Raw genomic sequence first — 27,143 nt, 5'->3', positions numbered from 1 at the left:
TAAACATGTCCTTTTTTCCCTTTCCTTCATAAATGAATGTATCAGTCAAGGTAGACTCAGCCGTGCTGCTGTAACAAACAGCCCCAAACACTGGGTGGTTCTCTGCCATGACAATTCATTACTTTCCCCTCTGGTTTCTGACACTTTCCAGCCATGGCTGACTCTGTCCAATGGCCTCTTTACTCAGGACCCAGGATCGCTATGTAATGCAAGTGTACACTGCGGGTCAGAAGCCCACAGCTGCAGTGAACAGCAAAAAGAGAGAAAAGGTCCTCCAGGCAGCAGTGATACACACTGACCGTGCGCGGACCCACTTTGCTGATCATGAGTTCTGAGACAGAAGCAAGTTTAGGTGAGAGGCCGCTCTCCCGTGGATTCATGGCTTCGGTAGCCAGATCTCTATGAAGTGAGAAGCGGGTACCACATCCCCGCATAGCTCTACTGATTCTGAAGTCCGCCAATGGTTAAACTTCGTAACTCCCCTCATCTGGGAGTGAGTATCATGACAGTACCTACCTGGAACTCTTTAGGATAATGTGTATGTCAGTGCCTGAACATTGAGCTCAATGATTGACAGCAGATAGATGATAAACTGAGGATCAAAGTAGCCTACTGTGTATACCCTAGTACATCTTGCCACCCATAATATTCCATCCTGTCCTCTATATCTCCACACTGTTTTTTGTTTTGTTTTGTTTTGTTTTTAGAAGCATTTAATACTCTGCTGTCCAAACTTTCAAGTATGCCTCTGTGTGCCATGGTCTACCCTAATAAATGTGGGTGTGGCATCTATGTTTGAGATAATGCCAACCGGGGAGCTATGTATGCATAACTTCTTTGGTGCCCCAAGCTGTCTTTATTCCACCTGTGAAGGAAACTTTTCCAAAAGGGAAAGGGAGAAAAGTATGAAGGGATGACCCCTTAGCCCAAACCCCAGGATCAGTCAGTAGCAGAAGAAGAAGCAGGGCTCTCGATTGTCTGCAAACTAATTTACCTCACAGCTCCTCAGGGTCTCTATCCTGAGGACCCTTCAGTCCATTCCCACAGGCCTAGTCGATGATCGTCTCATTTTGTTGCTCAAGTCAGGCAACAAGGAAGAGCAGACCAAGAACACCAGCATACAAGAAAAAAAAAAAAAAAAAAAAAAAAAAAAAGCCTATTTCAGATGCCCTTCCCCAAAATAAGAAAAGGTGGTCATACCCCTAGCGCAGTTCTCACTTATTTTCTTAGATTCGGCCCAATGATGGGAAATATGCCTGAACTTGAGTTTCATTTTTGTGCATCACTTCTGCTGGTGGACAGGTTTCATGCTCAGCAATTGGGCTTTGCCCCTTTTCCTACCTTTATCTCACTTATTTTCCTATTCACTCCTGAGTTGCCTGAGAAGTGATTCACACACTCTAAACCTAACCCCTTCGACCTCGTGCCTGGTTGTCCTGACTAATTTTGTTGATAATGATGGTGGTGGTGGTGGTAATGACAATAATAATAATAACAACAACAACAACAATAAAGAGCTACAACAGAAACAAACAAAACAAAAACGTTGAGGCAGGAAGGAAGACATCCTTGAAAGTAGAGCACGGTGCCGTGAGTGTCCCTTTTATGCTCAGTAAGATTACGGTCCTGTCTACTATTCTGAAGCTGACGATGGCAATATACCCTGTGCCTTGGAGTGACAAGCCTGAGCAGTGTGAGAGGAGGAGAGCAGTTCTGAAGAGCAGTTTCATGTGGGTAGGGCACTGGGGAGGTTGTCGTCTTTGCCTGCCAGGGCCCATTGCTTTTTCATAGACATGAGCATCAAAGCTTTGTTAGGCTGGGGCCCCAGCTGCATCTATGATGCATGGCGGCAGCATCTGTCTCTGCACTCAGGGACCCTCCTCCAAAGAGCCGCTTCTTCGGCGCTGCAGCAGCTGGCTCCAGGCGAGCTCCGATAACCCAATGGTATCGGGTTTTTTTTTTTCTTTCTTTTTTTTTTTTTTTTTTTTTTGAAAAATCATTTTAAAACAGCTAATTCCTTGGCTCCCTTCACCTGGTAATTACAAATCAGAAGCTATCGTTATCCTGAAGCGACCACGATTACTTCTCATTTCCTGACCTCTGTATGGTGAAAATATGTCATTATTTGAGGCAATAGAATCTGGTCTCTTCAAGTAAGTGACCTACATATAACAGATAAACTGCAGGAGAAAATTAGGTGTTACCTCGACGGAAAGAGTACAGTAAATGTCACTTATTCTTATTAGTATTTATCATCTGGGAAAGTTGCAACCGTGGGCCTTGTACCTCATGGAAATGCAGAGACGGATAATGTGGTTTTGAGGTGGAGAAGCCTGTGAGAGAGAAGCAGACACATGCTCTCACGGGTACCTTGCCACCTTAATCTGCAGCCATCAATCTGAGCTGTATTGTGTGAAGATAGGTTTTTAACCTTAATAGAATGCAGCCTGACTTTAAGTGGTGGTAGGCATGCAGAATTAATTGCCATGTGAACAATTTCCTAAGCATTGTTAATTGTGTTTCCTATGGTTAATTGTTTCTCCCCTCCCCACATCAAACTCAGAACTTTCCTGTCAACAACCCTTTCTCTCCTGCCGAGCTGCGAATGTGGCAACAGGCACTGTCAACCTGTGCCCACTGAAATGCCAGACAGATGGGGAGGGGGGCAAGTCATTGTTTGCGGGGGGGGGGGGGAATATACAGGGGGGTGGATTCCTTATTTATTTACAAATGAAGCGTTTCTTAGAAGAAGGCTTGGGAGGAACACAGGTGTTTCTGTCCCCTCAGTAACAGTAAAACCAGGATCCACGGGGGGGGGGGGGGGGGGGGGACTGGATGAACGGTACGTCGAGTTTTCTAAACTAACTGCACAAGCTAAGGAACAAGCCCAGAAGGCTGCCTGGAGGCTGAGGCACAGATGGAAATCAACCTCTGAAAACATGCTTGTCTCCTGAGAGCAAGTGCTTCTGTGCATCCCATCTCTGTGTCATTCCATACTTGTGGGGGAATGAATAATACTATGTTTGGTTTGGTTTGTTCTGGAATAGGCTCTACCACTATTCACACACACACACACACACACACACACACACACACCCGTCTTAAGCATTTTCACAATGTGCTAAAAGATATGCACTTGTCATGAAGAGAGGAAGAAAGAAAAAGTTTTTTTTTTTTTTCAAAGTTTGGCACAGTCAGATAGGCATCCTTCTAAGCAGACCGTGCGGCCACAGATCCCTCTGGCTGTGTTGGCATTTCAGGGCCTGTCAAATGGGAGCAGCGCAGCCTTGTTTTTGAACTTGACTCACATTTTGAACAGCTGGATGAACCCAGCCTTTGTCAGTGCACCTGTCGAAAAGCACTCACGTCAGGTGTGTGGACAGGCAGGGAAGTGAGGAGTAACCCCATCCTGAAAGATCGGACCTATATTCAGACTCTCTTTCTCTCTCTTGCGCTTCTCACAAGGGGTGCTGCCCCTGAGGCTGGGAACGGCTACAAAGCAAAAGAGACGGAAGCTCTTGGATTGCCACTTTCTGTATTTTAGCTAATCCTTGCGGCCTGGGGCAAGCCATTTTTTGAACTGCAGTTTCCTTAAAAGGCAACCGCTTGGAAAAAGGCACCTGGCCCTCCCCCTTGACATTTGCATTGCTGAATTATCTATTCATATTTTCATTACTTTGTCTCTCCTGCAGCAATGCATCTGCTCGGACTCAATTGGCAACTCCAGCCGGCAGATGGACACACCTTTAACAATGGCGTAAGGACCGGCTTACCAGGAAACGATGATGTGGCAACAATGCCCTCTGGAGGCAAAGGTGAGGTTACAGCTGCTGCTTGCCCTACTGAGGTCACAGGAAAATTCAAGGCTATTACCAGCTGCTTTAGGTTTTTTTTCTTTTAATCCAGATCTTGGAAGGCATGGAAAAAAAAAAAAAAAAGAGGAAAGAGAAACGGAAAGAAAAAGAAAAAAAAAAAAAAAAGACTGCCTTTCATAGATGCCCTCATTTAAAAGCTGTTTGCTGTTCCTGTCTGTTAGCTGTATTTGGCTGAAGTCACTTGGATCTGGCACAGAGCCTGCTCCAAGCGGTGTGCATACCTATGCTATCTACAGCAACTGGCTCAATGTAGCATGCTTGAAAGCATCCCAAAGCCTGAGCAGAAGCAGCAGCAACAGCAGCAGCTGGAGCAGCAGCAGCAGCAGCAGCAGCAGCAGCAGCAGCAGCAAAAACCTGCCTAATCAAAAGGCAGGAGGAAGCAGCTGGCAGTACATGCCGCTATCCTGGGTCCCTCTCCCACGAGGAGAGATATAGCCTCCCTGGGGAGCTGACTCACCTGGCTTGCCATGAAAGAGACAGAGCTGTTCTGCTTTGGGGAAGAATTAGAAAGGAGTTTTGACAACTCGGCAACAAAGCTTCCCTTTTCAGAACACTGAGGAGGACAATAGAAATGTTCATTGAGTCAATCAGGAGACTGTATTCTTGTAGGGGAGAAAAATAGGTGCTAACAAAGTGCTAAAAAAGAGGAGAGAAAAACAGAACCATGGGGAGGTGGGGACAGGAGCAATTAAAAGACAAGAGCAGCCAATGGCAACAGCTAGGAGGGGCTGGCATTTGGCAATTTGGTGGCCTTTGAGTAATTCGGGATGGAAATCACATAAGGGTGAGATTGTATGGAAAGGGCTTCTCTAAACAGAATTTTTTCAGTCTCTTTCTTAGTCACCATTAAACACACACACACACACACACCAATATTTTTTAGACTACACCACAGGAATATTTCAAAGAAAAAAAAAGGGACCTTTCCTAAGTATCTATCTCATGCCCAGCATAGTATAGCATAACTTCAGCTCCAAAAGCAGGAAACTCATGTCTGAGAAATCCAGGCCCAGAATATCCTAGAAGCTGATCCAAAGGAACGAAGGCGGGTACAAACTTGAATTCAGGTCTGTGCACTGTGCCTCTTTGGACAGCATGTTGGCTCTTCTTGTATCTTGTGCTCTCTGCTGTGAAGATTCCAGAATTCCTCAGCCTTCGGGTGTGTGTTACTCTCCCTAATAGGCCAATGGTCCTTAAATCTTTCTCTCCAGGGCTGTCCTACACCTTCAGGTATGACTCTTCTGCCTTTTTATCCAGTCTTTTGGAATCACTGTTCCCATCTGTCATAATCATAACACTAAATTACCTTTAAGTAAGCATGAAAAAGTTTTATCTGAGGAGGAAATGATATGCTTTCCATTATTGAGTAGGTAAAACTAGATCTCAAAATAAAGACTATATTCCGCCCTAACTGACTATGTTCTGATTTGACATACCACAAAGCCCAGAGCCAAATTTATTGCTCTCAGGCTTGAAGTCTGCTCACCTCCAGTACTTGACCCGACTCCTTCCCTTTTCCTTTATAACAGTGGCTCTCATTTCTGTCCCATGGGAGACATTTGGCAAAGACTGAAAAGAGTTTTGGGGTTTGTTTGTTTGTTTTTTGTTTGTTTGTTTGTTACTGTCACAATTGGAAGAGGTGTAAGTAGTGGATTAAGGGCGGGGTGCTGTTAAATGACCTACAGTACACTAGCCCCCTGTTGTGAAGAATTACCTCAGCGCTTCAGGGAGTCTCTGCTACCTTTACCCATTACTGTCCCTTAGTCCACAAGTCAACAACCCCATCCTTCCAGACACATTTTGGAATGCACATTTGAAAGTGAGGATGCAAATTATCCCATCAGGCAAGGGACACGAAGATAGAAGTGTTCTGATGTTGTCCACAGATGCTTTTAAAATAGTAGCCTTCGACCCTGGGACCCAGTGATCTCCACAGGTCCCCAGAAAATGAAAACAGCCCCCTTTCCGTTTGTCTTTATGCTACACTCATCAGCCCCACTCCCCTTTAACATCCCACACCATCACAGTTGGACAACTGAGGAAAAATCCCCTCTGAGGACAAGCCTTAGGAATACGCATCTCTAAGGCAGTGGTCCTCAACCATCCTATTGTGGTGACCCTTTAATACAGCAACTCATGTTGTGGTGACCACCCCCCAACCAAAAATTATTTTCATTGTTACTTCATAACTGTATTTTTGCTACTGTTATGGATCGTTCTGTAAATATTTTTGGATCTAGAGGTTTCTCAGGGGGGTCGTGACACATATGTTGAGAACTTCTGCTCTGGTAACCAGTGAGGACAACTCTTTTCATTGTGACTTGGAGAGGCCGGAGTCTTCACCTTTCCTGTGAAGCGTGCTTGAAAAATCAGAATCCAGCTTGTGTAACCACCACTGGTTCTGATATTTTCCAAATGGGTTATAGGAAAGGGAGGCTGTTTGCCAAAGCCTTGTCCTGTGGATTATGCCCACTGGACTTTATAAAAAGGGTGAAATTTCAAAGTTGCCTTAAAATGAAATAAAACTCAATATCTTTTCTTTCCAAATACCTAAACAGTACTCTGGTCATGACTGAAGATACCGGATTTGCCTCTTTGAGCTGAAAAGAAGTCTTGTAAAATGACAGGGAAATTTGTTAATGTCCTTGAGTGACTTGAGATTTGAATTTCTAGACCTGGTGACCTCTCCATTCCTCACTCACCAATTCTATACATTTAGATAACCCAAATCAATTCCCATCGACCACTTTCCCACTGTTTCAAAGAGACAATCAAGACATATTGGCAATAAGTTAATTAAATAACACCCCCTCAATTTTTTGTGGTATAGGATAATCCTTCACTCCGATGTTTTAATCAAGATTCACCACACATTGCTAGGGAGGTTAATCTTATTAAGCAATTACTGGGTAAGTATCCAGCAGGAGCAAATTAAAATGTAAGCAAAACATGAGCATGGGAGTCCCATCTAAGATGGTCTATCGATAGAGATTTCATTACTTGGTCTTCAGGAGTGTTTACATTGTACAGGTTTGGGAAGGAGTCTAATGGACAGGACAGCCTCCACACTCTGCTACGGTCGTGGAAAACAGCTCTCTATTCATTAGTCCAGGGAATGTGTTCCTGAGGCTGTGTCTTTCTCTTCCTTATCCATTTACTGTTGTTCCTGGTTCGTTTCCTCCCGCCCAACCCCCCCCCCCAACACACACTCTCTTTCAATTAAACCTTACCGTGGATGGTCTTGGGTTTCACATTGAGAAGAAGGTGCACGTGGACTGCCAGAATCACTCACCGTCTTGTGTGTATTTCTATGTTCAAAGGAATGAACTCATACATCTTCATTAGAGGGACACAGAGTGCTTTTTCTATAGATGTGAGATTAGATAAGCCTTGAGAATGAAGATTCGATACAGTATTCTGACCTGGTCAGATAGCATAAAGGGATCCAGCTTGATTGCCTGGGCCCAGAAACAAGGTACACAGGAGCTTTGCCAGGCCACGTCCCTGGCTCTGGGTCTGTTCACTGATCTTAAGAAAGAATATGCTCTCAAGTAGAATTTCATGGATCGTTCTCAAAATCCATCAGTCATTTTGCTTTCCCAGTGTCCTCTGTGTCACTGGGGTTAGCAAACTATATCTCGTGGGCCAAATCTGGCTGACCACTCATTGTCATGATGGCTTCTATTGGTGCAAAGCCATGCCTATCAGACCGTGGAGGCAAACAGGTACAGCAGACTGCACAGCCTACAGAGACAAAAAGTATTTTCCATTTTACCCCTTGGTAAGAAAAGGTGATGATTTTCTCATATCATTTTTCAAACTCATTTCTACCTCTCTGGAACTTTTTCTGTACCCAAAATAGGGAATTCCAAGGTCCCAGAACCTCTGTTTCTTTTTTATCATCAAGCACTGGTTAAGTGCTCTGCATGAATTTTCTTGAAAAATCCTGTAAATCAGTATAGAATACTGGCACTGATCTGGCTGGGCACAAACCCCAGCTCCAACCCTACATTGATGGGTTGACTTTGCTTATTCAGGTCATTTATCTATTCCCAGCCATCAGCTTGTGGAATGGCACAAGCTTCACAAGATTGTGGTCCAGCATACATGAGATAACCCTTGCCAAACACTGTTGTGATACCATGCACTTGACAAGCAATCTATGAATCTCTGACATCATTAACAGCATCATCACTTCACTCGGTTGGTCCATTTAATCCATCTCCACAGGATGCTACTTCCTATGAATGCTGAGAAGCCCAAAAGGGAAGGCTGCTTTTAGAATGGCAAGACAGAAAATAATGTTACTTCATCTCCCTTCCTTTGTCTTCTGAGAATTAACTCAAGTCCCAGGTGAGGCTTTTGTCCCACACATTTACTGGAGGAGGTCAGTGGGGAGCAAGACTTCCCCTTTCAGGGGGGCCAATGTGTAAGACAGGCTGGCCAGATCCCCAAACATTATTTGTCTCCTGCAGCTTTGAGCTCCATCACCGCCAGCCTGCCTGTTTTAAGCCCTACCATTCTCGGTTTATAACTCAGCTGTAAACATTTATTTGTGCCTGAAGCACATTTCTTTCCTACCCTTGGAAAAAAAAAATCAGAATTTCCAGATGGTATGCAAGTTGGAAAAAATGGCAAAGACTGTTATTCTGTTTAGAAACATGTTTTTCTACACTTGCCCTTTCAGCAAAAACTTCATAATGATTTTTACTCGTTGGCTTAATGCATGGTACTAGGAGCCAGATTCACAGGGAGGTTGGTAATTCTTCCTCTGGCTCCTGTCACTCAGTTTCTCAGTGCACACAGCTCGAGGTTTCAAATGATCGCTTCTCGGCATGGGACTTTTCCAAACTTGGTGATGTTCCCAGAAGGACAAGGGGTCAAACAACACCTTATAACGTATCTATTAGCAAATATCAGCAGCATAAGTTAATGCAATTCCTGTCATTTTTAGAGTGGTTGTTCTACCTACCAATTTACAGCTGGGTACCGACTAAATGTGTCACAAAGATGGGTTTCTGACCCAGCACTAAGTCATATAGTTTGTTCTTCCTGGCATCACTCCGGCTTGACATACATACAAATGATCCAATCATTTTTTTTCTACATGGTGAATTTGCCTTTTCTCTCATTGGCTACCCTTCTTTCTCGGAGATGATACACCTCTTCTCTTTCTGGAGCTTCTCTTCTGGAGCTCCTCAGGACATATAGCATGACCTCTGAAATGCAGTCTACCTAGTGGTTAGATGTATGGGCTTTTGAGCCCACCAAGCAGGGGTGTTTAATCCCAGCTGGACCACTGAAGGGCTGTAGGGCCTTATGCAAGTCACCTAACTTCCATAAACCCTGGTTTTCCCATCTGAACAGTGGGGAAAGCACCAGGCTATCAGGAGACTGTGGGCCAAGCAGTGGCTTCTCTGTACATTAAGCTACCATTAACAATACTAATAAACCAAGTGGGGCAAAGCGAGCTCCCTGAAGGGTCAGAGGAGCAATATTTGACTAGAAGAGGAATTGGCGGTGTTTTGTCTTAGGCCATACACAAAGACCATATACTGTCCTTAGACCTGAAGGATTTTATAAGAGTAATCGTTGCAGCGAAGTGTTGTGAATGCGTTCGCAGGAGTGGGCTCTCTCCCTCTGGGAATCCCTTCCTGAGAATAGCCATCTGGTGACAGGGTGAAGGCTGGTTGAGGCTGATGACATCCCAGACCAGTTGTGTTTCTTAGCCGCTAATCTAAGGTCCTTCCTTACAGGGTCTCTTTAGTTACCTGTTGGTTAAACGGAAGCCTCGGGTGGTTGCTCTGAGGCCCAAATAAATGGAAACGAAATGTAATGACTGAGGCAATCTTCTGAATTCAACTTTATTTGCAATAGATAAAAATATGTGAGGCAGAATAATCTGCAAGGTGGATTTATGTGGAGGCGCCTCCAGAGCTCAGGGAGGTTAGGAAGTATTAACACGAGGCTTCGTTTCCCTGCTATAACTGCGAGTCCGTTCCCTTTATCACTTGTTTGGGGAATAACTTCCCCGTTTCCATAAATGAGTTATGGTAACACGTTCTGAAATGATTAGTCCTAGTGCAGTTGTGGAAGACTGACGTTCTGCCTCAACATCAGTCTTATTTAACTGGTTGAAATTTTAGGGATGCGTCTCAGAAGTAGGCAGTAGTTTCCACATTTACATGCGCAATCGTCCATGGAGTGATAGAGATGAGGATGGTATAAAGTTGATCATCAGAGTGTTACCTTAGAAACACCACAAATCTCACTAGTAGGCTGGTGGGGGCGGGAGGGTGGCTGCTATCCAGAACCGTAGGATCTCGGCCATCTGCGTCTTGGGGAAAATGGCCACCATGCCCACTTTTCATTGTGTAGCTCATAACCAAGTCTCAACTGGAGACCCCAGCTCTGGAACGCAAAGACGAGACCTGGCCCTGCTTGTCAGAATGTCTTTCCTAGCCATTGTCCAGCACCAGGTCACACGGCCCACTTATTCAGGGATGATCACAGGATGCTCTGTCACCTCTCTCCTCTGGAGGTCCCCAGCTGAGTCCAAAAGGAAGGCCATATGACCCTGAACTTCAGACTATCAGTGCTGTTGGAATATGGGGTGAGAATATGACATTCACCCCAGCTCTGTGTGGCCCAGAGTTTATCTAGTAGCATAGTAAATGCTTGAGAAATATTTATTGCTTGAGTATAAGATGACCCGGCCAAATGCTTAGGATGTTCATTCATCATTGCTAACTAAGTCAAGTCTGGCTTCCCTTCACTCCAGCAGGTGCACAGAGCTGCTCGCCTGAGAAGCAGCTGGAGCCGTTTGGAACCAGCAGACTTGTAGCTCTGATTGCTCTGGCCCTCATATCTTAATATGCATGACCTATGCACTGCCCCTGCCAGGCTGCAAGCGTGCTAGCTGTTTGTTATGCATTGATTTCAGCTGATCTGGAAAATGGCTGTGGCTTCATGAAGCCCCAGTCCAGCCCTTGGGCCTCTTTTATTAATTGTGCAGACTCTGGGCAGTCTGTATATGAAATGATACCATTGCAAGTTTAGCCTTCAAGTCTGAGATTCCAGTTCTAGCTGATTTAAGGGAACGCTGTGACAGACAGGATAGAAAGATGCAGAAACACCAATGTGTCTACAATATGGTATGGGCTGAATCCTCAGAAGTCTGTTATTCAGATGGGGAGACGGAATCAGAGAAGGGTGGTGACCAGATCAGAGGCACAGGGCTGGAAATTCCTGATGCTGAGGTTCACATCTGGGACTGATCAGCACTAGGGAGCCTCCTTGAGACCTCTGAGTTTCTCTGTGTGAGGTTACCCATTCTGTACATGGAGATGGAGTCCTGGTTGTTACTGTTCCCTCCCTACCTGTCTCTCCACGGTATCTGGCTATGTTCTTGTACAACTGCCTGCCCACAGCCATGTGGTTAATTAGATGGGTCCCCATGCAAGCTGTAGCAATTCATAGTTTCCATATCTTTCCTCCCCTCTTTTATTGTTTTTAAAACTGCAACTCTTAATATACCCACTTTCATGATCTTTTATATAAATAGTAGAAAGATACTTTCTTTAGCTATAAGGAACCTTGTTGTAAGCACTGGCAAGTTAGAGTAAGACCTGTGAACTAAATGTTGCATGGTAGCAAGGTTTGGTCTCTGGCTTTGATGGCTGCACTGTGGTTCTCAAAAAGACGATCCCTGATTTAAGATAAACATGGAAGTATGCAAAGGTAAAAGAAGGTTTATTTGTAACTGATTCTCAATGTTTTCAAGGAAGAAAATTACAATCACACGCATACACACACACACTGTCGTATTTTTGTGTTGTGTCTTGGGAGAGCTGGTTTAGTCTTCTCCAGATACCAAAAGTCTAAAGGTCTCCAAGGTCCTTATATAAAATGTTGCACTATTTGCATAACCTAGGAACACCCTGCCCTATATATTAGATCACCTTTAAATGTACTGTTCTGGGAATCCCAAGGAAAAAGTGTTTAATGCATGTGTTTAGTACAGATATAATTCTTTTCAGGTAGTTTGATCTCTATTTCTTTTTTTCATTAATTAATTTCTTTAATCACTTTAGAGCCAGATCACAGCCCCTACCTTCTCTCCTTCCAGTCCCACTCTCATGCACTTCCTCTCCTCATTCTTCTCTCCCCTTCTCTGAGAAGGGGCAGGGCGGGCACATAGATACCAACCCACCCTGGTACATCAAACCACAGCAGGACTAAATGCATCCTCTCCCATGGAGGACAGGCAAGGCAGCACAGGTAGGGAAAAGGGATCCAAAGGCAGACAGAAGAATCAGAGACAGCTCCTTCTCCATTTGTTAGGGGACCCACATGATGACCAAGTGTTCATCTGCTACAGTAGGGGACCTGGGTCCAGCTAGGGGCCTAGCATGCTCTTTGATTGGTGGTTCTGTCTCTGTGAGCCCCCATGAGCCCAGGTTAGTTGACTCTATTGGTCTTCTTGTAGTGTCCTTGATCCTTGCAGTCCCCTCAATCCTTTCTCCCAATTCTTCCACAAGACTCCCTGAGCAATGCCTAATGTTTGGCTGTGGGTCTCTGCATCTGTTTCTATCAGCTGCGGAATGAAGCCTTTCAGAAGACAGTTATGCTAGGCTCTTGTCTGCAAGCAGAGCCAAGTATCATCAATAGAGTCAGGGGTTGGCTCTCTTCAACGGTGAAACTCAGGTTGGCCTAGTCATTGGTTTGCCATTCTGTCAACCGCTGCTCCATCTTTATTCCTACACTGCTGATAGGCAAGACAAATTTTGAGTGGAAGGTTTTGTAGGTGGGTTGGCGTCCTCCTTCCTTCACTGGAAATGCCACCTGGCTACAGGAGGTGATGAGTCCACATTTGTAGAAATCCCAGATGTAGAGGGCTGACTGTATGCATATACATACATACACATATGGAGAGAGAGAATGATGCTAACACTAATGTGTATAATATTTGCAGAATCTGGGTTAAAGGCTACATAAATTCCTTGGGACGCTTGAAATGATTTTAAACCTGAGGTCACTTTGAAACAAAAATTACATATATGAATGTGTGTGTACATACATGCCTACAGAGAGGGAAAGCGTTTTGCACAATCATCATTAGTTGCACACCTGGGGTAATCAGTTTTGAATGTTTTGTTTACCATCTGTTATGGCTATTCTTGGCTGTAACTTGAGGCACATGGGAAGAAGGAACCGCCTTTGAGGTATTGCCTGCATCAGATTTGCCCACAGGCACATCTGTGGGGCATATTCTTGATTTCTAATTGATGGAAGAGGGCCCATCTCACTGTGGGTGGTGCCACTCCTGGGACAGTGATCCTGGGTTGTAGAAATAAACTGGCTGAGTAGAACCAGTAACAAAACCAGTAAGCAGCTTTATGCTGTGGCTCCTGCCCCAGCTCCTGCTCAAGTTCCTACCCCAGCTTTCATCAATAATCGACTGTGACCCGGATGTATAAGCCAAATAAACCCTTTTTACCCAGAGTTGCTTTGGGCCAGGGTTTATTATCACAGCACCAGAGATACAAACCAGAATACTGTCTACCAGTGGAAGAAGCTTATGTCAAGGCCACTGAGTTTGTTAAAATTAAGGACACCTGTAAACCAAGCACAAGGACTTTCTCATGGTCCCCCTTCTAGTCTGCTGGTGGGCACCCTCTCCGACTGAGCATACACTCCTACAGACTCCTTGTGGCTTATTTAAAGAATGACTCTCACAGCATGTTCTCTAGAGCATAGAAGGCAAGAGTGGAATGTCATTTAATACACCTCTGAGTCTATACCATTCTTACATGAAAAAAGGACGTTGAGACACTGAGAGCTAGTCCTAAAACTGTGATTTCTTAGAAGCAATGATGGGAGTGCAACTCAGAATAGTTTGTTCCTACCCATTCGTCCATGAAGGGTTCAAGGTCATTCAGGGCCAGGATCCTTAACTTTTGATTCTTTTATTTTAAGGGCCTTTCCACTGTACCCCACCTCTCCTGGTGTGTTTGTTTATTAATTAGACTTTGTAGAAAAGAGACAGCAGAACTTTACTCCCAGTTCTGCCAAACAGTCCGCAAGGAAAGAAGGTTCTTTAAATAGCAAATTCCATGTAGAGTTCTCAAAAGGTAATTTTGTCTTTTAAAAGAAGTTCAGCTTATATGCAAGTCTTCAAAGTAAATCTTCCTCAAGGCTCTCCTGTCACCCAATTGTCACAGGGCTTTGCTGAAAATTACCCAGCAGATGGGCAAGTGGAGCTGAGGCCCATTCAGCGGGAGTGGTGCAGCGATTCAAGGTAGTAGTGGGCGGGGTCAAAGACAATGAGCCTCTCTCTGACCTAGGTGGGGACAGCTAGACAGAGTGCTGTGGAGGCCAGCAGAGCCCCCCAGCAGCACCAGCAGGTACTGCAAGCTGTGTTCCAGCAAAGCGAGACAGAGAGGACCTACCCGGGGCCAGGCTCAAAGCCTCGAGTCTAAGTTTTATTCTTCTAGTTAAACCTACCGTACTCAGACACTCTCAAGACATGGAAACACACATACATATACATGCAGAGGTCACATATATTCACCAAACTTTCTATCTTTTAAAAAGTTTTTTTTTTAACAAGAAAGAAAGAAAGAAAGAAAGAAAGAAAGAAAGAAAGAAGGAAGGAAGGAAGGAAGGAAGGAAGGAAGGAAGGAAGGAAGGAAGGAAGGAAGGAAGGAAGGAAGGAAGGAAGGAAGGAGAGAGAGAGAAAGAAAGAAAGAAAGAAAGAAAGAAAGAAAGAAAGAAAGAAAGAAAGAAAAGAAATTTTCTGTGTTGTTTTTCCTTCTTCTATGGCCATTTTCCATCCCTGTAACTCACCTCATTCATTTTGCTATTACTGTGTGCTGGGCCTAGTACTATAATCTTCTTTGTGGACACGTAATTGTTCCAACTGTATACGGTTTCCATTTTACAATGGAGGACTGGAGGCCTAGAGAGTGTAAGCAAATTGCTGAGGTCACGCTGCATGGAAGCCAGGATTTGGGCCCTGTTAAGCTGCCCTCTCCCACCCTCGATCTTATAGCCCAGCCCTAAATATTGCATCTCATTTAGAGGATGTCACATGAAGAAAGGCAACAACAACTAGACGTGTGGCTGCTGAGTAGAGAGTCTCTACCCAGGGACAGCTGGAGATGGTTTCCTGAGCACAGCATTCTAAGTTAGGGTCCTGGACAAGAAAGGAGCCGTGTCCCATGACTCTAAAACTAGAGCTCTGAGGCTCCTTTTCTGGGTTTCTCCATAGCATCCATTGTCTCCAGCGGGTCAGAGTTCACCGAAGGCTGCTGGCTGCAGATTGCCAGCCTGGGTTGCCCAGCCTATCATTAACCCAGCAGCTCTGAGGCCTACAGATGAGATGGAACATCTGTCACCTAGCTATTAAGCCCCAAGCGATAGCAAGCTTAGAGGAAGAGCTTAGGATTTCAAGGCTCTTTCAGTGTTAATACATTTCCTCACTTGTTGTTACCCTTTGCTGGCATTTTCTTTGGTCTCTATCAAAGGCCCACAAGTATTCTTGTTCAGGAAGGTTTCTGTTGTAGTTGTTTGATTTGTTTGTTTGTTTGTTTGTTTGTTTCAATCCTTCCCTACTGGCTCCTTTTTTAATAGAATATTCTGTCTGCCCAAAGGCTTTAATCTAGGTAGGGAAATCTGACAAATAAAAAAAAAAAAAGCAACATTTTTAAATAAAAAGTTTTCAGTTTGTACCAGTCACAGCCTCTGTTCAACTTGTGAAAACAAATGTTTTCTCCTGGACTCAGCATGATCTCGGAAATCCCTCAAATTAACAAGAGCTGTTTGAGGTTTAGGGTCTTAGATAATGATACCCTGTGTCAGAAAGGATTCGGAGAGCTTCGTGGGGATCAAATCATTGACTCATCAAAAACATACCTAGGAAACAAGTAATAGCAGTGTCCCTACTAGACACACAAGGAAACCAAGGCACAGAAGTCTGGTACATTTGGCAAGTATCCAAGCCAAGACATGAGGTAAGGCACCAGAGTCTACTCTCATGCACTAACCTACGGTTCCCCTGCAGTTATGTGTTAGTGCCTGCTGGACATACAGCCTGTGTTCATCCAGGACGCCCAACATGCTAGCTACTCTGCTTCCATCAGTGCAAACCACTCACGACCTCTTTGCATGTTTCTTTTATCAGATGGGAACTTCCAAGCTCCCCTTAGAAGCCCATGGCCTCATTTTATTCTATTAGGGGCCAGCTAGTCTAAGACCCTGTTGATCTACTACTGAGCTGAGTAAAAAAAACAAATCGTTCTTCATGGTGGCGGGGTAGGGATGACTCCAAAACCAAAAACTCATTCGGTTTTTCATAATTTAGACGTGGAAGACATTTCGAATTCCAAAGATGTCACGTGCTCGTTTTACAGATGAGGAAACTAAGGTCAAGACCACATAAGAGTATGGGGCTGTCCAGCTAGTGCAGAACACGAAAGGGAACTTGTTCAGCCTCCTTTGCCCAGGCTGCAGATGCTGGGAGTGCAGGGCCCACTGGGGTGATCCACACCCCTAGAAAGGGACAGAGACAGAAATGACCTCTTTCTCTGGCTGGTTTCAGTTGGTTTAGAAGCTCTTAAGTCAGGATGATGGTAATGATGAGGGTTGTTTATATTTCCTTCTGCGGTTGAACCCTTTTGTGGCCATCACAAATGGCACCTATGCACCCAAGCTCTGGCCATGTGTCCCCTCACCATGGAAACAGGGAAAATGATGCTCCAAGATATAAATTAACTTGCTTCTCTGGAGCAACTGACTCAGCTTTTCCTTTTTCCCTGGTTGAAAATGAAAGTATCTTCAGACATACAGGTAGAAAGCTAGCTCACTCTAAGGAAGCAATCCTCTCTCAACCTAGACATTGAAAGCCATGCATGCTGCTTCATCTTAGCACTCAGGAAGCTGAGGCAGGAAGATTGCCATGAGTCCTGGCCAGCCTCGCCTTATGTATATAGTGAGGTCCATACCAACATGGGCTACAGAGAAAGATCCCATCCCCCAAAAAGAAGAGGAAGAAAGAGGAGAGGAGGGGAAAAAGAAAAGAAAGAAAAAGTAAAAATAAGGAAAGATAAAGAGTTTTTGGTTTTTTTTCCCCTTAGGGTGTTTTGTTTTCCTTAACAAAACATCTATTATTCAAGGAAGGTTGTGCATGGGCAATTGAACTTTTCAGGACCAGCAATCCAAGAACGTAACAGTTTTGTGTCAAAGTCTCAAGGCAAAAGAGTGACTTCTCAGGATCCTTTCACCCTTCCCTCTACCTCTTAAGGCGCCAATCCAGTATCAGGTGGTGTCTTCATTTTCTGCTGAGCTGTCTTATTTATTTTGGACTTTAGACTGGTTTGTGTTCCAGGTATCAGAAGAGGCTGGGCTTGTTTCTGTCTGGCAAGAGTAATGAAGGGCTTCCAAAAATTTAAGTGTAGCTCCAGACTAACACGGCTGTCTCCTTCCTCCCTGGTAATTTTAAGAGGCCAGTTACCGCAAGAACACAGCCCACAGAATTAATTAAGCAGGTCTCAAATGGGCTCACAGAGACTGAAGTGGCAATCACAGACGCTGTATGGGTCTGACCTAGGTCTTCGGCATACTCATATGGTTGCGTAGCTTGATGTTCTTGTGGGAGTCCTAACTATGGGAGTGGGGGTGTCTCTGACTCTTTTGCTTGTTCTTGGGACCCTTTTTCTCCTAACGGTCTCCTTGCCAAGCCTTGATATGTGGGTTTGTGTCTAGTCTTATTGCAACTTGTTATGCTGTGTTTGGTTGATATCCATGGGAGGCCTGTTTTTGTTTTGTTTTGTTTTTAAGAGAAATGGGTAAGAAGTGAATATAGAGGAAAAAATGGGAGGAATGAAAGAAAGGGAACCTGTGATCAGGATGTAATTTATGAGAGAATGATTTTTAAAATTAAAATAAAAAATAAAGATGTCAGTTACATGGGGGTGGAACTTCATGGCTGCTCCTCAGACTCTGTCTCGTACTATATTTGGTCAGAAGAGATTAATAATCGAATCCCTAAAAAGTATTGTGCCAGCGTCTCAGACACCCTGCAGTGTGAATTTATAGCATTTTTGTTTAAGTCCTCTGTGTTTTAGCTGCCACTTAAAGAGAATGAGTCTTGTCTTAATTTTGAAACAACAACAACAACAAATTCTGGCATATGATTAAGCTTAAATGTCAACTAATGTATACAAATGTCCTTGACATGATATTTATTCCTGTGTTCCAGTGCCCTGGTCGTTGAAAAACAGCAGCATAGACAGTGGCGAAGCAGAGGTTGGCCGACGGGTGACACAGGAAGTCCCCCCGGGGGTGTTTTGGAGGTCCCAGATTCACATCAGTCAGCCCCAATTCCTAAAGTTCAACATCTCCCTGGGGAAGGATGCCCTCTTCGGGGTCTATATAAGAAGAGGACTGCCACCGTCTCACGCACAGGTATGTCCACACTTGATGGAACCGAGAGGTTAACATGCGCAGGCTCGTTGCTCTGTACCTGCTGAACCGCCTGTAGTTAAAACCAAAGCGACCACAAGGATCTGGAGAAATCTGAGCCCTTGTGTATTCCTGCAACCAAAACGATACATCCATTATAGAGTAAGGCTGGCAGTTGTTGAGAAAGGTAACAGTAGAACTACCACAGGACAGAGAACTTTCTCTTCTACGTCTATGCGCAAGGAGAAGGGAAAAAGCATGCTGTTCTATCAGATTCACACTAATGAATTCACACTACAGCATTTCAGAGTGAAATGAAAAGTGAAAGGCAACATGAATGTCCAAATGATAGGTGGCTGGATAAACAAAAGGTAACATGTCTATGCAACAGAATATTACTAGGACATAAAAAGGAATGGCGTGCTCTGATTTGGTACAGCGTGCATGGGTATACTATGCCAAATGAAGAAAGTCAGACACAAAAGGAAGGAAGTCAGATACAAGTGTTCCACACTTGTTTTTATATTAACTACTCCCTGGGCCAGGCAAATTCATAGATGTACACGGTAGGTGAGCAGTTGCCAGGGAATGGCAGCTGACCTCTTACAGGAGCACAGCTTCTTCCGTGGGTGATGGAACTCCTCTGAAATCAGCTGAGGTGGTGACAGAGTGGTGAATGAACTAAAACCACTGAGAGTTCTCCAAGTTAAATTTATGTTTGTGCAAGAATTTTCGTTGATTTTAAAGATGTGACAGGCTGCTAATGTTTGATTGGCCTAGGAGTTAATTTGGGGGTGCCTTTTGCTGGAGAGTCATTTCATTAAGGTCACGCTAGGTAATGTACCACTTGCGTGCGGGAAGAGTGAAGTATGGAACTGCTATCCAGTGACATTTCTCTTTCGCAGCCTGAACTGAGCTCCTCGGGGGAATGCTTTGCAATATAAAAGGGAGATTATTGCCAGAGTTATGAATAAGGGGAGTGACTCATATTTATCACCTCTTGTATGATTCTTGTCATCCCCACAAATGTTTCTAGCGAGAACAGTAACTAGGTGGAGGCATTTTTTTCTTGTTCACTTCTGTTGTACAAGCACAGTAGCTAGCTGATGCACCAGGCTTTCCTGAGTTGCAGATTCGACTCTTGCTAGATATTTCATTATGTTTGCCACTTGAACTGAAATTACACCTACCAGGCTTGAATCTCTTTTCCAACAAGAATTATATTTTCTGAGGAAAGCTGCATTTTCCCTGACCCATTTGCCCTCAAATCTAGCAAAACTATGAAGTACCATAGGAAGCGGAGGGAAAGTGCCCAGATGTCCAGTCAAGGCTGGCTTTGAAAGGTGTTGGAAAGAGATTCATCTAGAAAATTCTATTGGAAGTAATTAAGACTTTAAAATCATTGGCAAATAGGAAGCAGTCAGGCCACCACATACTTGTCTTTAGCTCACAGCAGACATTGCTAATCGATGGCAGCACTTTTCCTCACTGAGCCCAGTACACAAATACCTCCCCACACAGCTCTTGAGGCAGCCACTGCCAATCGACCAGTGTTGGCTCTCGAGATGAAACTTATTTGCAATCCCATCTTTATAGCCAGCAATAATCGATATAAGGACTCCAAGGGCTGTTTCGTTTTTGAGCAGGGGAGGGCTGTGTAGGTTTTTATTACCGTAGACAGTGCTTGCTATTGGGACCAATATGTAAAGCGGTAATCAATGAGTCCTCCATCCAGCCATCCAGAAAAAAAATATTTATTGGGCCAGGCACGGATTAGCCAGAGATGAGCGAACATTGTCCCTGACCAAGCAGACAGCTGCTCTCCAAAAAGACTCTCATCCAGAAAAAGAAGAATTCAGCTGAAGGGAGTCTCCAAGGCAGCGCCAGAGCGTCTGGCCAGGCAACAGGGTGCTGCTACTCTGGGAAGTTCTTTGGAGTGTTAGGTGGTCTCCTTGACCTTCAGGCTCCGCTGGTTCTGCTGTAGGGTAATGAAAGATTTACAGTGGTGAAAGCTGCTTATCGCCATGATTTGGGAATGGATGCACATGCCTCTGGGCACAGCTGAGCATAACTTCCCTCTCAGCCAGTCAGCTGCAAGGAGCCATGCTAGGGAAAATATTGCCTCTTCGTGTTGTTCCCCTGGCTTTGTTGTTCCCCTTTGCCTTGCAAGCTCTGGATACCAGAGCCCGGGAAAGTTGTGATTACAGCGAGTCAGTATGACAGCCTTGCAACTAGTGATAGCAGACAGCGGCTACAGACACACTCCGCTCAGTTTCCCTGCTGTTCTGACATTCGGGACTCCAGTCCTCAATGACAATGTCTTTCCTTCTTTTGTGGCTACACCACACTGTCCATCTCCTGCCAAGCTCGTGATTGTTCTAGCGATTATCCTCTCAAAATAGCTCCACTCCAGGGACAGCCCAGCATACACTTCAAGGGAAGGGAAATGAATAGCAAGGAGCTGATAGGAGCTGGGACTTCAGTCCAGCTGCCAATGTAGGGAGGCAGGGTGTGTTGAGGGGTCAGGTAAGCACAGCATAGTATAGATGCCCAGAAACACACAAGACAGATACACTGTTAGGGCACTGCTTCAAAGTGAGGCGGGGGGGGGGGGAGAGAAAAATACTCCATGCACATCCTCACATTCGCTCCCTGTCATTACATGCATTCACGTCCATTTGATGAGCTACATTTCCTAGAGGAGATAGTGCTTAGCTCTTTGCAGGGGTAGGTGACTAACACACGTCTCAAGCTATTATAGAATTTCTCATTTCTATTGGCATATCCTATCAAGGAACATAAGTTCTATGGGGATTGGCAGTCTAGCCAAGGTGACTCATTTGAGCTGGAGAAAGAGAAAGAAAGGGAGGGGAGAGGGGATGAAATTGCATTGACGGTGTTGCATGAAATGGCTATGTTTAAATTTTATAGAGTATCTTGCTCTGACCAAGAGCCTACAAGTTTAGTACCCTTGTCCAAGGATATTAAATACAGACGAGAATCCTTTTTTTTTTTTTTAACCTGCTTAAAATTTCCAAGATTCAGTGTCAGCCCCAGCTGACTTTCTCTCAAACTGGCTTTTTACAAAAGATACAGAAGCAACCTGACATAGGAGAGAGAGAGATCTGCAATTAGGCAAAGATTTTCTGGGCAGAGGCACGACACCCATCCGCAGGTCACTGGCAATGTATTCCTTAGCCCATCTTACCTTTGCTTTCTCTTTTGCCTGTGACCCGCCCTACAGCATTGTTGTAGGTAGATAATAGACAGAACAACACAGTGAAGATGTGGAAAACCTTGGTAGTCTAAAGCCCAATAGAAAAATAGTATGTATTTCATTGTATGGCAGAATTGGAGATGGGAAAGGACTGTGCAAAGTCCAGTGTTTGATCACCAATATAGTCGACTTCAAAAATTGTATGTGTCTGTATATGTGTGTGTGTGTGTGTGTGTGTGTGTGTGTGTGTGTGTGTGATAAAACCAGTGATACAGACAGGTAATTATGCAGAGTTTAAAAACAAAATTAATTTCCCCATTATTTCTTCTTACTAAAGAATAAACTATGTTTTCATTGCCAAAAATCTCAAGTAACAAAAAAAGAAGAAAGTAAAAACAGTCAATGAAGTAGTCCCCTTTGGCTGAATGTTTATGGATGTTTGCTCTAACAAAGCATATCCACTGCAGTTCAAAAAAAAAAAAAAAAAAAAATTCCTGACAGTCCAAGTGGCTTAAAATGGCAAATGCTGTTTCTTGCTGAGTCTGGGATCAATGACCAGGGGAGACCGACCCTCCCCTTCTCCCACCATGGAGAACGACATTGGCAATGCTTGGACATACTTGTGGTCATCACAGCTAGAACATTGCCACACATCCTCAGGCAGAGGCCAAAGCTACTGCTGACCCCGCCTCCTCAGTGCTGGTCTGCTTGCTTACAGCACAGCCCCCCCCCCCAAAAAAAAAAAAAGAATTACTGAACTACAAACATCAGCACTGAGGTTCTGATTCCTGCTTCATGTGTTAACAATGACTTTGTTCGGCGTCACCCTCTGGTTCAAGAATACAGACCTACAAAGCTTGCATCACCATGTCCAAAGCCAACTCCCCATGGTGAAGAAAGGGAAGGTTGGAAAAGCACCCATCCCTGAAGAATTCTGTGGTGCATGAAACCCAAGTCCATTTCCTTATTGCCCACAAGTTATCCCCTAACTTTAGGGGTGGACAGTCGATGATGGTCCCAGAAGAAGCGGCCAGAAAACTGAATGAAAAGCCATGGTGTCTTCTACTCACAGTGCAGTGCAGTCTGTGTATACTCCTACAAAAAAAATTTTTTTGGATTGCATTTACCATGCTAGATTCTCCTGAGCGCATACACCCTGCCTGTACACGACAGCATGGAGTCTGTGACTAATTCATTTACTTCTCCCTTCTGTAGATTAAATTCCCACCATTTCTCAAACATTGCCAGTTGGAAAGTATGCCATCTTTGTGCTTTAAATGCAGCATTTTTGACATCCTACATGACTTTTTTTTTTTTTTTGTAAGACACAGGGATGAAAATAAGTCAGTCTTAAACTACCAACTCGAATTCTTATGGGGATGTGTGTGCACAGCCGAAGCTGGCTGGATCTTGCCAAATATTTGAAATCCTACAAATTGTGTCAGATTTGCTGAACCCTGGTTCTAGCAACAAAACTTATCAGGCCAAAGAAGAAAAAAAATAAGCACATGACCAGGCTTCAGGGCTAGGCATCAGAGAAAATCTCACATCAGAGTCTGTTGCTGCAAGACCGGATCTTGGGTGGTTAAGGAAGCGAGCAAGTTTGCTTGACAGTTCATCACTGATTGCTGTTGATATGTCAAGCCAAGGAAAACCCTTTGCGAGAACAAGTCAATAATCGGCAAATTAGGTACATGATTAACCTGAGACAACAAGATGCAGTTACCGCTTGGGAGCCCTGCCGAGACTTCACCTTCTCCACAGTCCTGTTTAGCAAATATTAAAAATGCCTACTTCATCACTCAGACTGATGGAGCCAGGAGCCCAGTGACTTCCAGCGGCAACTCGGAACAAGGGCTTGATTGCCAGGAGGTACTAGGCACGAAGCAGCGATAAGATGTTAGCAGGAACCAGCAGCCTCTCATTCACACTGAGATTTGTTTCTATGGAAGAAACAAAACAGCCCATGGGTTGCACACACGAACCCAGAACTGTGGAAGAGGCCACAGACTGCCTCATGATCATACCAAATAAATGCAAATATGCCAGATTGGGCATGTGTGAATTCAGATTAAAGTGCTCTGAGCAAACATCCCTTTCTCTCCTCATCCACAGCACCCTCCTAATGACATCTTTTTAAAGCAAATTTGTGAGTGATGATTAGTGGTCTTTGCTTTTCTTGCCTCTGGCTCATCCTGATTCCCAAGAGCCTTCTTGGGAAAGGAACTCTCCTTTTCCTTGTTCCTTTCTTTCCTGCCCTTTTAAGTAGGCTTTGCCCGTGGTTTCAAGCTGAGGTGGGACTCTGGGATACTGGGACATCTCAACCATTGGGCTCTATCATCTTGCTGCTACCCGCCTGCCTTCTTGGGGCCCAGGTATCAATCAGATGGGCTCTCCTGGGCCTGTTCACTGACTGCAGCAGGCTGTGGGTAATACCAGGACTTGCAGACCGCCTTCTAGAACATCACAGAGCACTTTACTGGAGCCTCCCAAACGATGTTCATTTCCATTGTGAGGTAGGCATGTTCTTACAGTCATATGTTTTAGAAAGAACTTGCGGAATCCAATTTGATTTTTCCCCAGGGTCTGAAAGTGCTTTTGGAAAGGATGTTCTCAAAACACCCCCGGTGGTGAACTGGTACCATCCTAACCACCACCAGAGTTGCAAGCACTCTTGCACTCTCCCAGTGGTTAGAAGGAAAAGCTAGGGATGTGTGGATTCAGTGGCAGAGCTAGTGTGGGGGTAATCTGCAGGCAAACCCTGTATCTCCGTAAGCTTTCTTTTCTGTGATAAAACACCACGACCAAAAGCACCTCGGGTAGGAAAGGGTTATTTGGCTTCACATCTTGCTCATGGTCTATCATGAAGGGAAGGCAGAGCAGGAACTCAAGGCAGGAACTGAAACAGAGGCTACGGAGGAACTCTGCTTACTGGTTCATTCTCCATTACTTGCTCATCCTGCTTTCTTCTAGCACACGGGACCAGTAGTCCAGGGTAGCACTGCCTCCAGTAAGCTGAGCCTTCCTCCCTCAGTCATTAATCAAGAAAATACTCCGGCCTGCAGGAGATCTGATGGAGGCATTTTCTCAACTGCGGTTCCTCTCCCAGGATAACTCTAGCTTGTGTCAAGTTGACAAACAAACAAACAAAACAGCACACACTGCATGCTTTTCAAGCTGTGATGCTGGGCTCCATGGAACTTACAGAAACAGAAGAAAGCTAAGAGGACTGTGCCAGAGGGACACCTCTGTGCCTCATAATTAGTCCAGGAAGAATCCTGGAGGTTCTGGAAATCAGGAATTTGCCAGTTTTCTAAGCAAAGGACTTTTATCTTCTAATAAAGTCATAGGAAGAACCCCAGGTATAAAACAAAAAAAGTGACAGTTTTATTTGCATATAGTTTATAGTTCCAAATCCACACATATTATTATAATATTAATGTCTGTATATTTGTGTTCATCTATATTCACAGTCATCCTCAGTATCTATGGGAATTGGTCCCAGGGTACCAACATCCTGGGATGCTCAATTACCTTCTATATAATGACATAGTATTTGCATGAAACCTGTCTACATTCTTTCATCCATTTTAAACCCTCTCTAGATGACTTATATTCCCCAACCCAGTGCCAATGCTGGCTAAACAGTTTTTATACCATATTGCTTAGGCAACAGCAGTAAGGGGGAAAATGTCCCTGTTCAGTATATATGTAATTTTTTGTATTTTTTTTGTCAGCTGTTGTTATAATCCATGAATATGAAATCTATGAATTCAGAAGAATGTGTATCTCATAGAAATAAACTCATGAGGGAGGTACCTTCTAAGAAAAATATAGAAAAATAGAACTAGAAATTGAATTTTAAAGTATATATTTTTACATATACTGTATTGTATATTATATACCATTGCTAACACAGAGAGACTAAAAATAAATATAATACCTTAAAATGTATTCCTTTGAATTGGTGGAATATGATTATTTGTTAGTATATGTGTTAGAGCCCTCTTATTTTTTGTAGTTTCTCTTTAAAAAAAAAGTGACTTTGTGATACAGTTGGGTCTACTTTGAGTGAATCAAATCTGAGTCAGACTCTGGTGAAGGCTGTAATCTCAGTCAGCCTCAAGATGCAATTGATTTCATGTACTTTGTTTTCTTTGCACACTTTTGACAAAAAAAAAAATCATAATGAATATACTTATGTGGCTGTGAATAGAAGCAGAGCTTTCTTCAATCATTTCCCTTACAAGCCGTGGATGCTCTTCAATTAAATTGATCCACAAGCTTGAAAGTGAAGTGAGGGGAAATAATTATTTCAAGGTTAAATCATTTAAATTGTCTAACAACTTCTCACAACCCTCACCTTAGTTATGAAAGGAGATGAGTCTCACTCAAGCTTTAAATTCTGCGTGTTTGGCACAGTTGGGATGGGGGGGTTAACCTTACTAGGCTTGGTAGCAAATGCTTGAAATTCTAGAATTTGGGAGGCTGAGGCAGGAAGATCATGAGTTCAAGGCCAACCTGAGCTCTATAACAATAGCCCGCCTCCACGCACACACCAAAAAAAGTGAGAAAAAAAAAAAAAAAAAAAAACAACTTCCATTCTGGGACATGTGGTGTGTTCATCTGGCATTCCACTCCTGGTTTTACATCCTGACATGAGCAGGTGCCTCTGCTCTCTCTGTATTTGCTTGAGCAAGACCTCCAGTACCGCTGCCTGGCTGAATTTATCTAAGCAGACACACATCAGCCTGGGATCAGAGGGAGCCCTGCACACGTCTTTATGTCTCTAATAAATGACAGTTGCAGAAGTTCAAATCTGTGTTCAAAGATGCTAAGAAAGACTTTGTTCTGAATCCTCAAAAAAAAAAAAAAAAAAAAAAGTAAGGGCCTCTTTCACATGTCCACTAAAGTCCTTCTAGGTAAAGATGCTTTTATTTTCTTAACACTAATCTGATCACATAAAAACTTTCTTTCTACAAGTGTGTGTGTGTGTGTGTGTGTGTGTGTGTGTGTGTGTGTGTCCCCTTGTTTCAGGCTAGTAGCTCTGCCCACTAATGATAATAATGGCTGCTGTTATTATGGAGGTGTCCCTCAGACTAATTGCTCCATATGAATTAACTTAGGTTATTCTTACAACAGCTCTATTAACAGCACCCATTTGACGGATGGAAGCTCAGGTGTAGTTTGGGGTCACAGAGATGCTCTGTGTTGAACATGAAGGTCGGACACCTTCCTTCCTCTCTGGTCCACTCAGTCATTCCCACGAGCATCTGCTGGATGTAAACTTCATCGTTACAGAGCAAAATTACAGCTCCTGTCAAAACTAGGAATTTCATTAAGTCAGTGAAGGCAGTGCCAGAGACCTCCAGTGTGTCCAGTACTCACAGAAGGTCCTTTGCTTAGGAATCCGGCTTGAGAAGCAGCCACACATCATGACAGAAGAAATCAGATTTATCATTGATGCCTCAAGGAGGACAATTAAGGAAATATAAAAAGAGATCCTGGGAAATTGGATGTGTAGGCATCTACTCTTGACACACACACACACACACACACACACACACACACACACACACACACACACA

General features: G+C 44.0%; 1 protein-coding gene across 2 annotated transcripts in view; it reads left to right on the top strand.

Moving 5' to 3' along the window:
• The window catches only part of Tenm2 (teneurin transmembrane protein 2), a 670,345-nt gene that overhangs the window by 458,965 nt on the left and 184,237 nt on the right, over positions 1-27,143 (top strand). For both annotated transcript variants that reach the window (XM_055604663.1, XM_055604662.1), the window contains 2 exons: positions 3,693-3,815; positions 18,136-18,341. In XM_055604663.1, the coding sequence (XP_055460638.1) occupies positions 3,693-3,815; positions 18,136-18,341 (329 nt within the window). The remainder of the gene's footprint in view (positions 1-3,692; positions 3,816-18,135; positions 18,342-27,143) is intronic.

This window comes from Psammomys obesus, unplaced genomic scaffold (assembly GCF_907164565.1).
Source record: "Psammomys obesus unplaced genomic scaffold, mPsaObe1.curated_primary_1811, whole genome shotgun sequence".
In the NCBI taxonomy this organism is placed as follows: Eukaryota; Metazoa; Chordata; class Mammalia; order Rodentia; family Muridae; genus Psammomys; species Psammomys obesus.
This window is presented reverse-complemented; position numbering and strand designations above follow the sequence as displayed.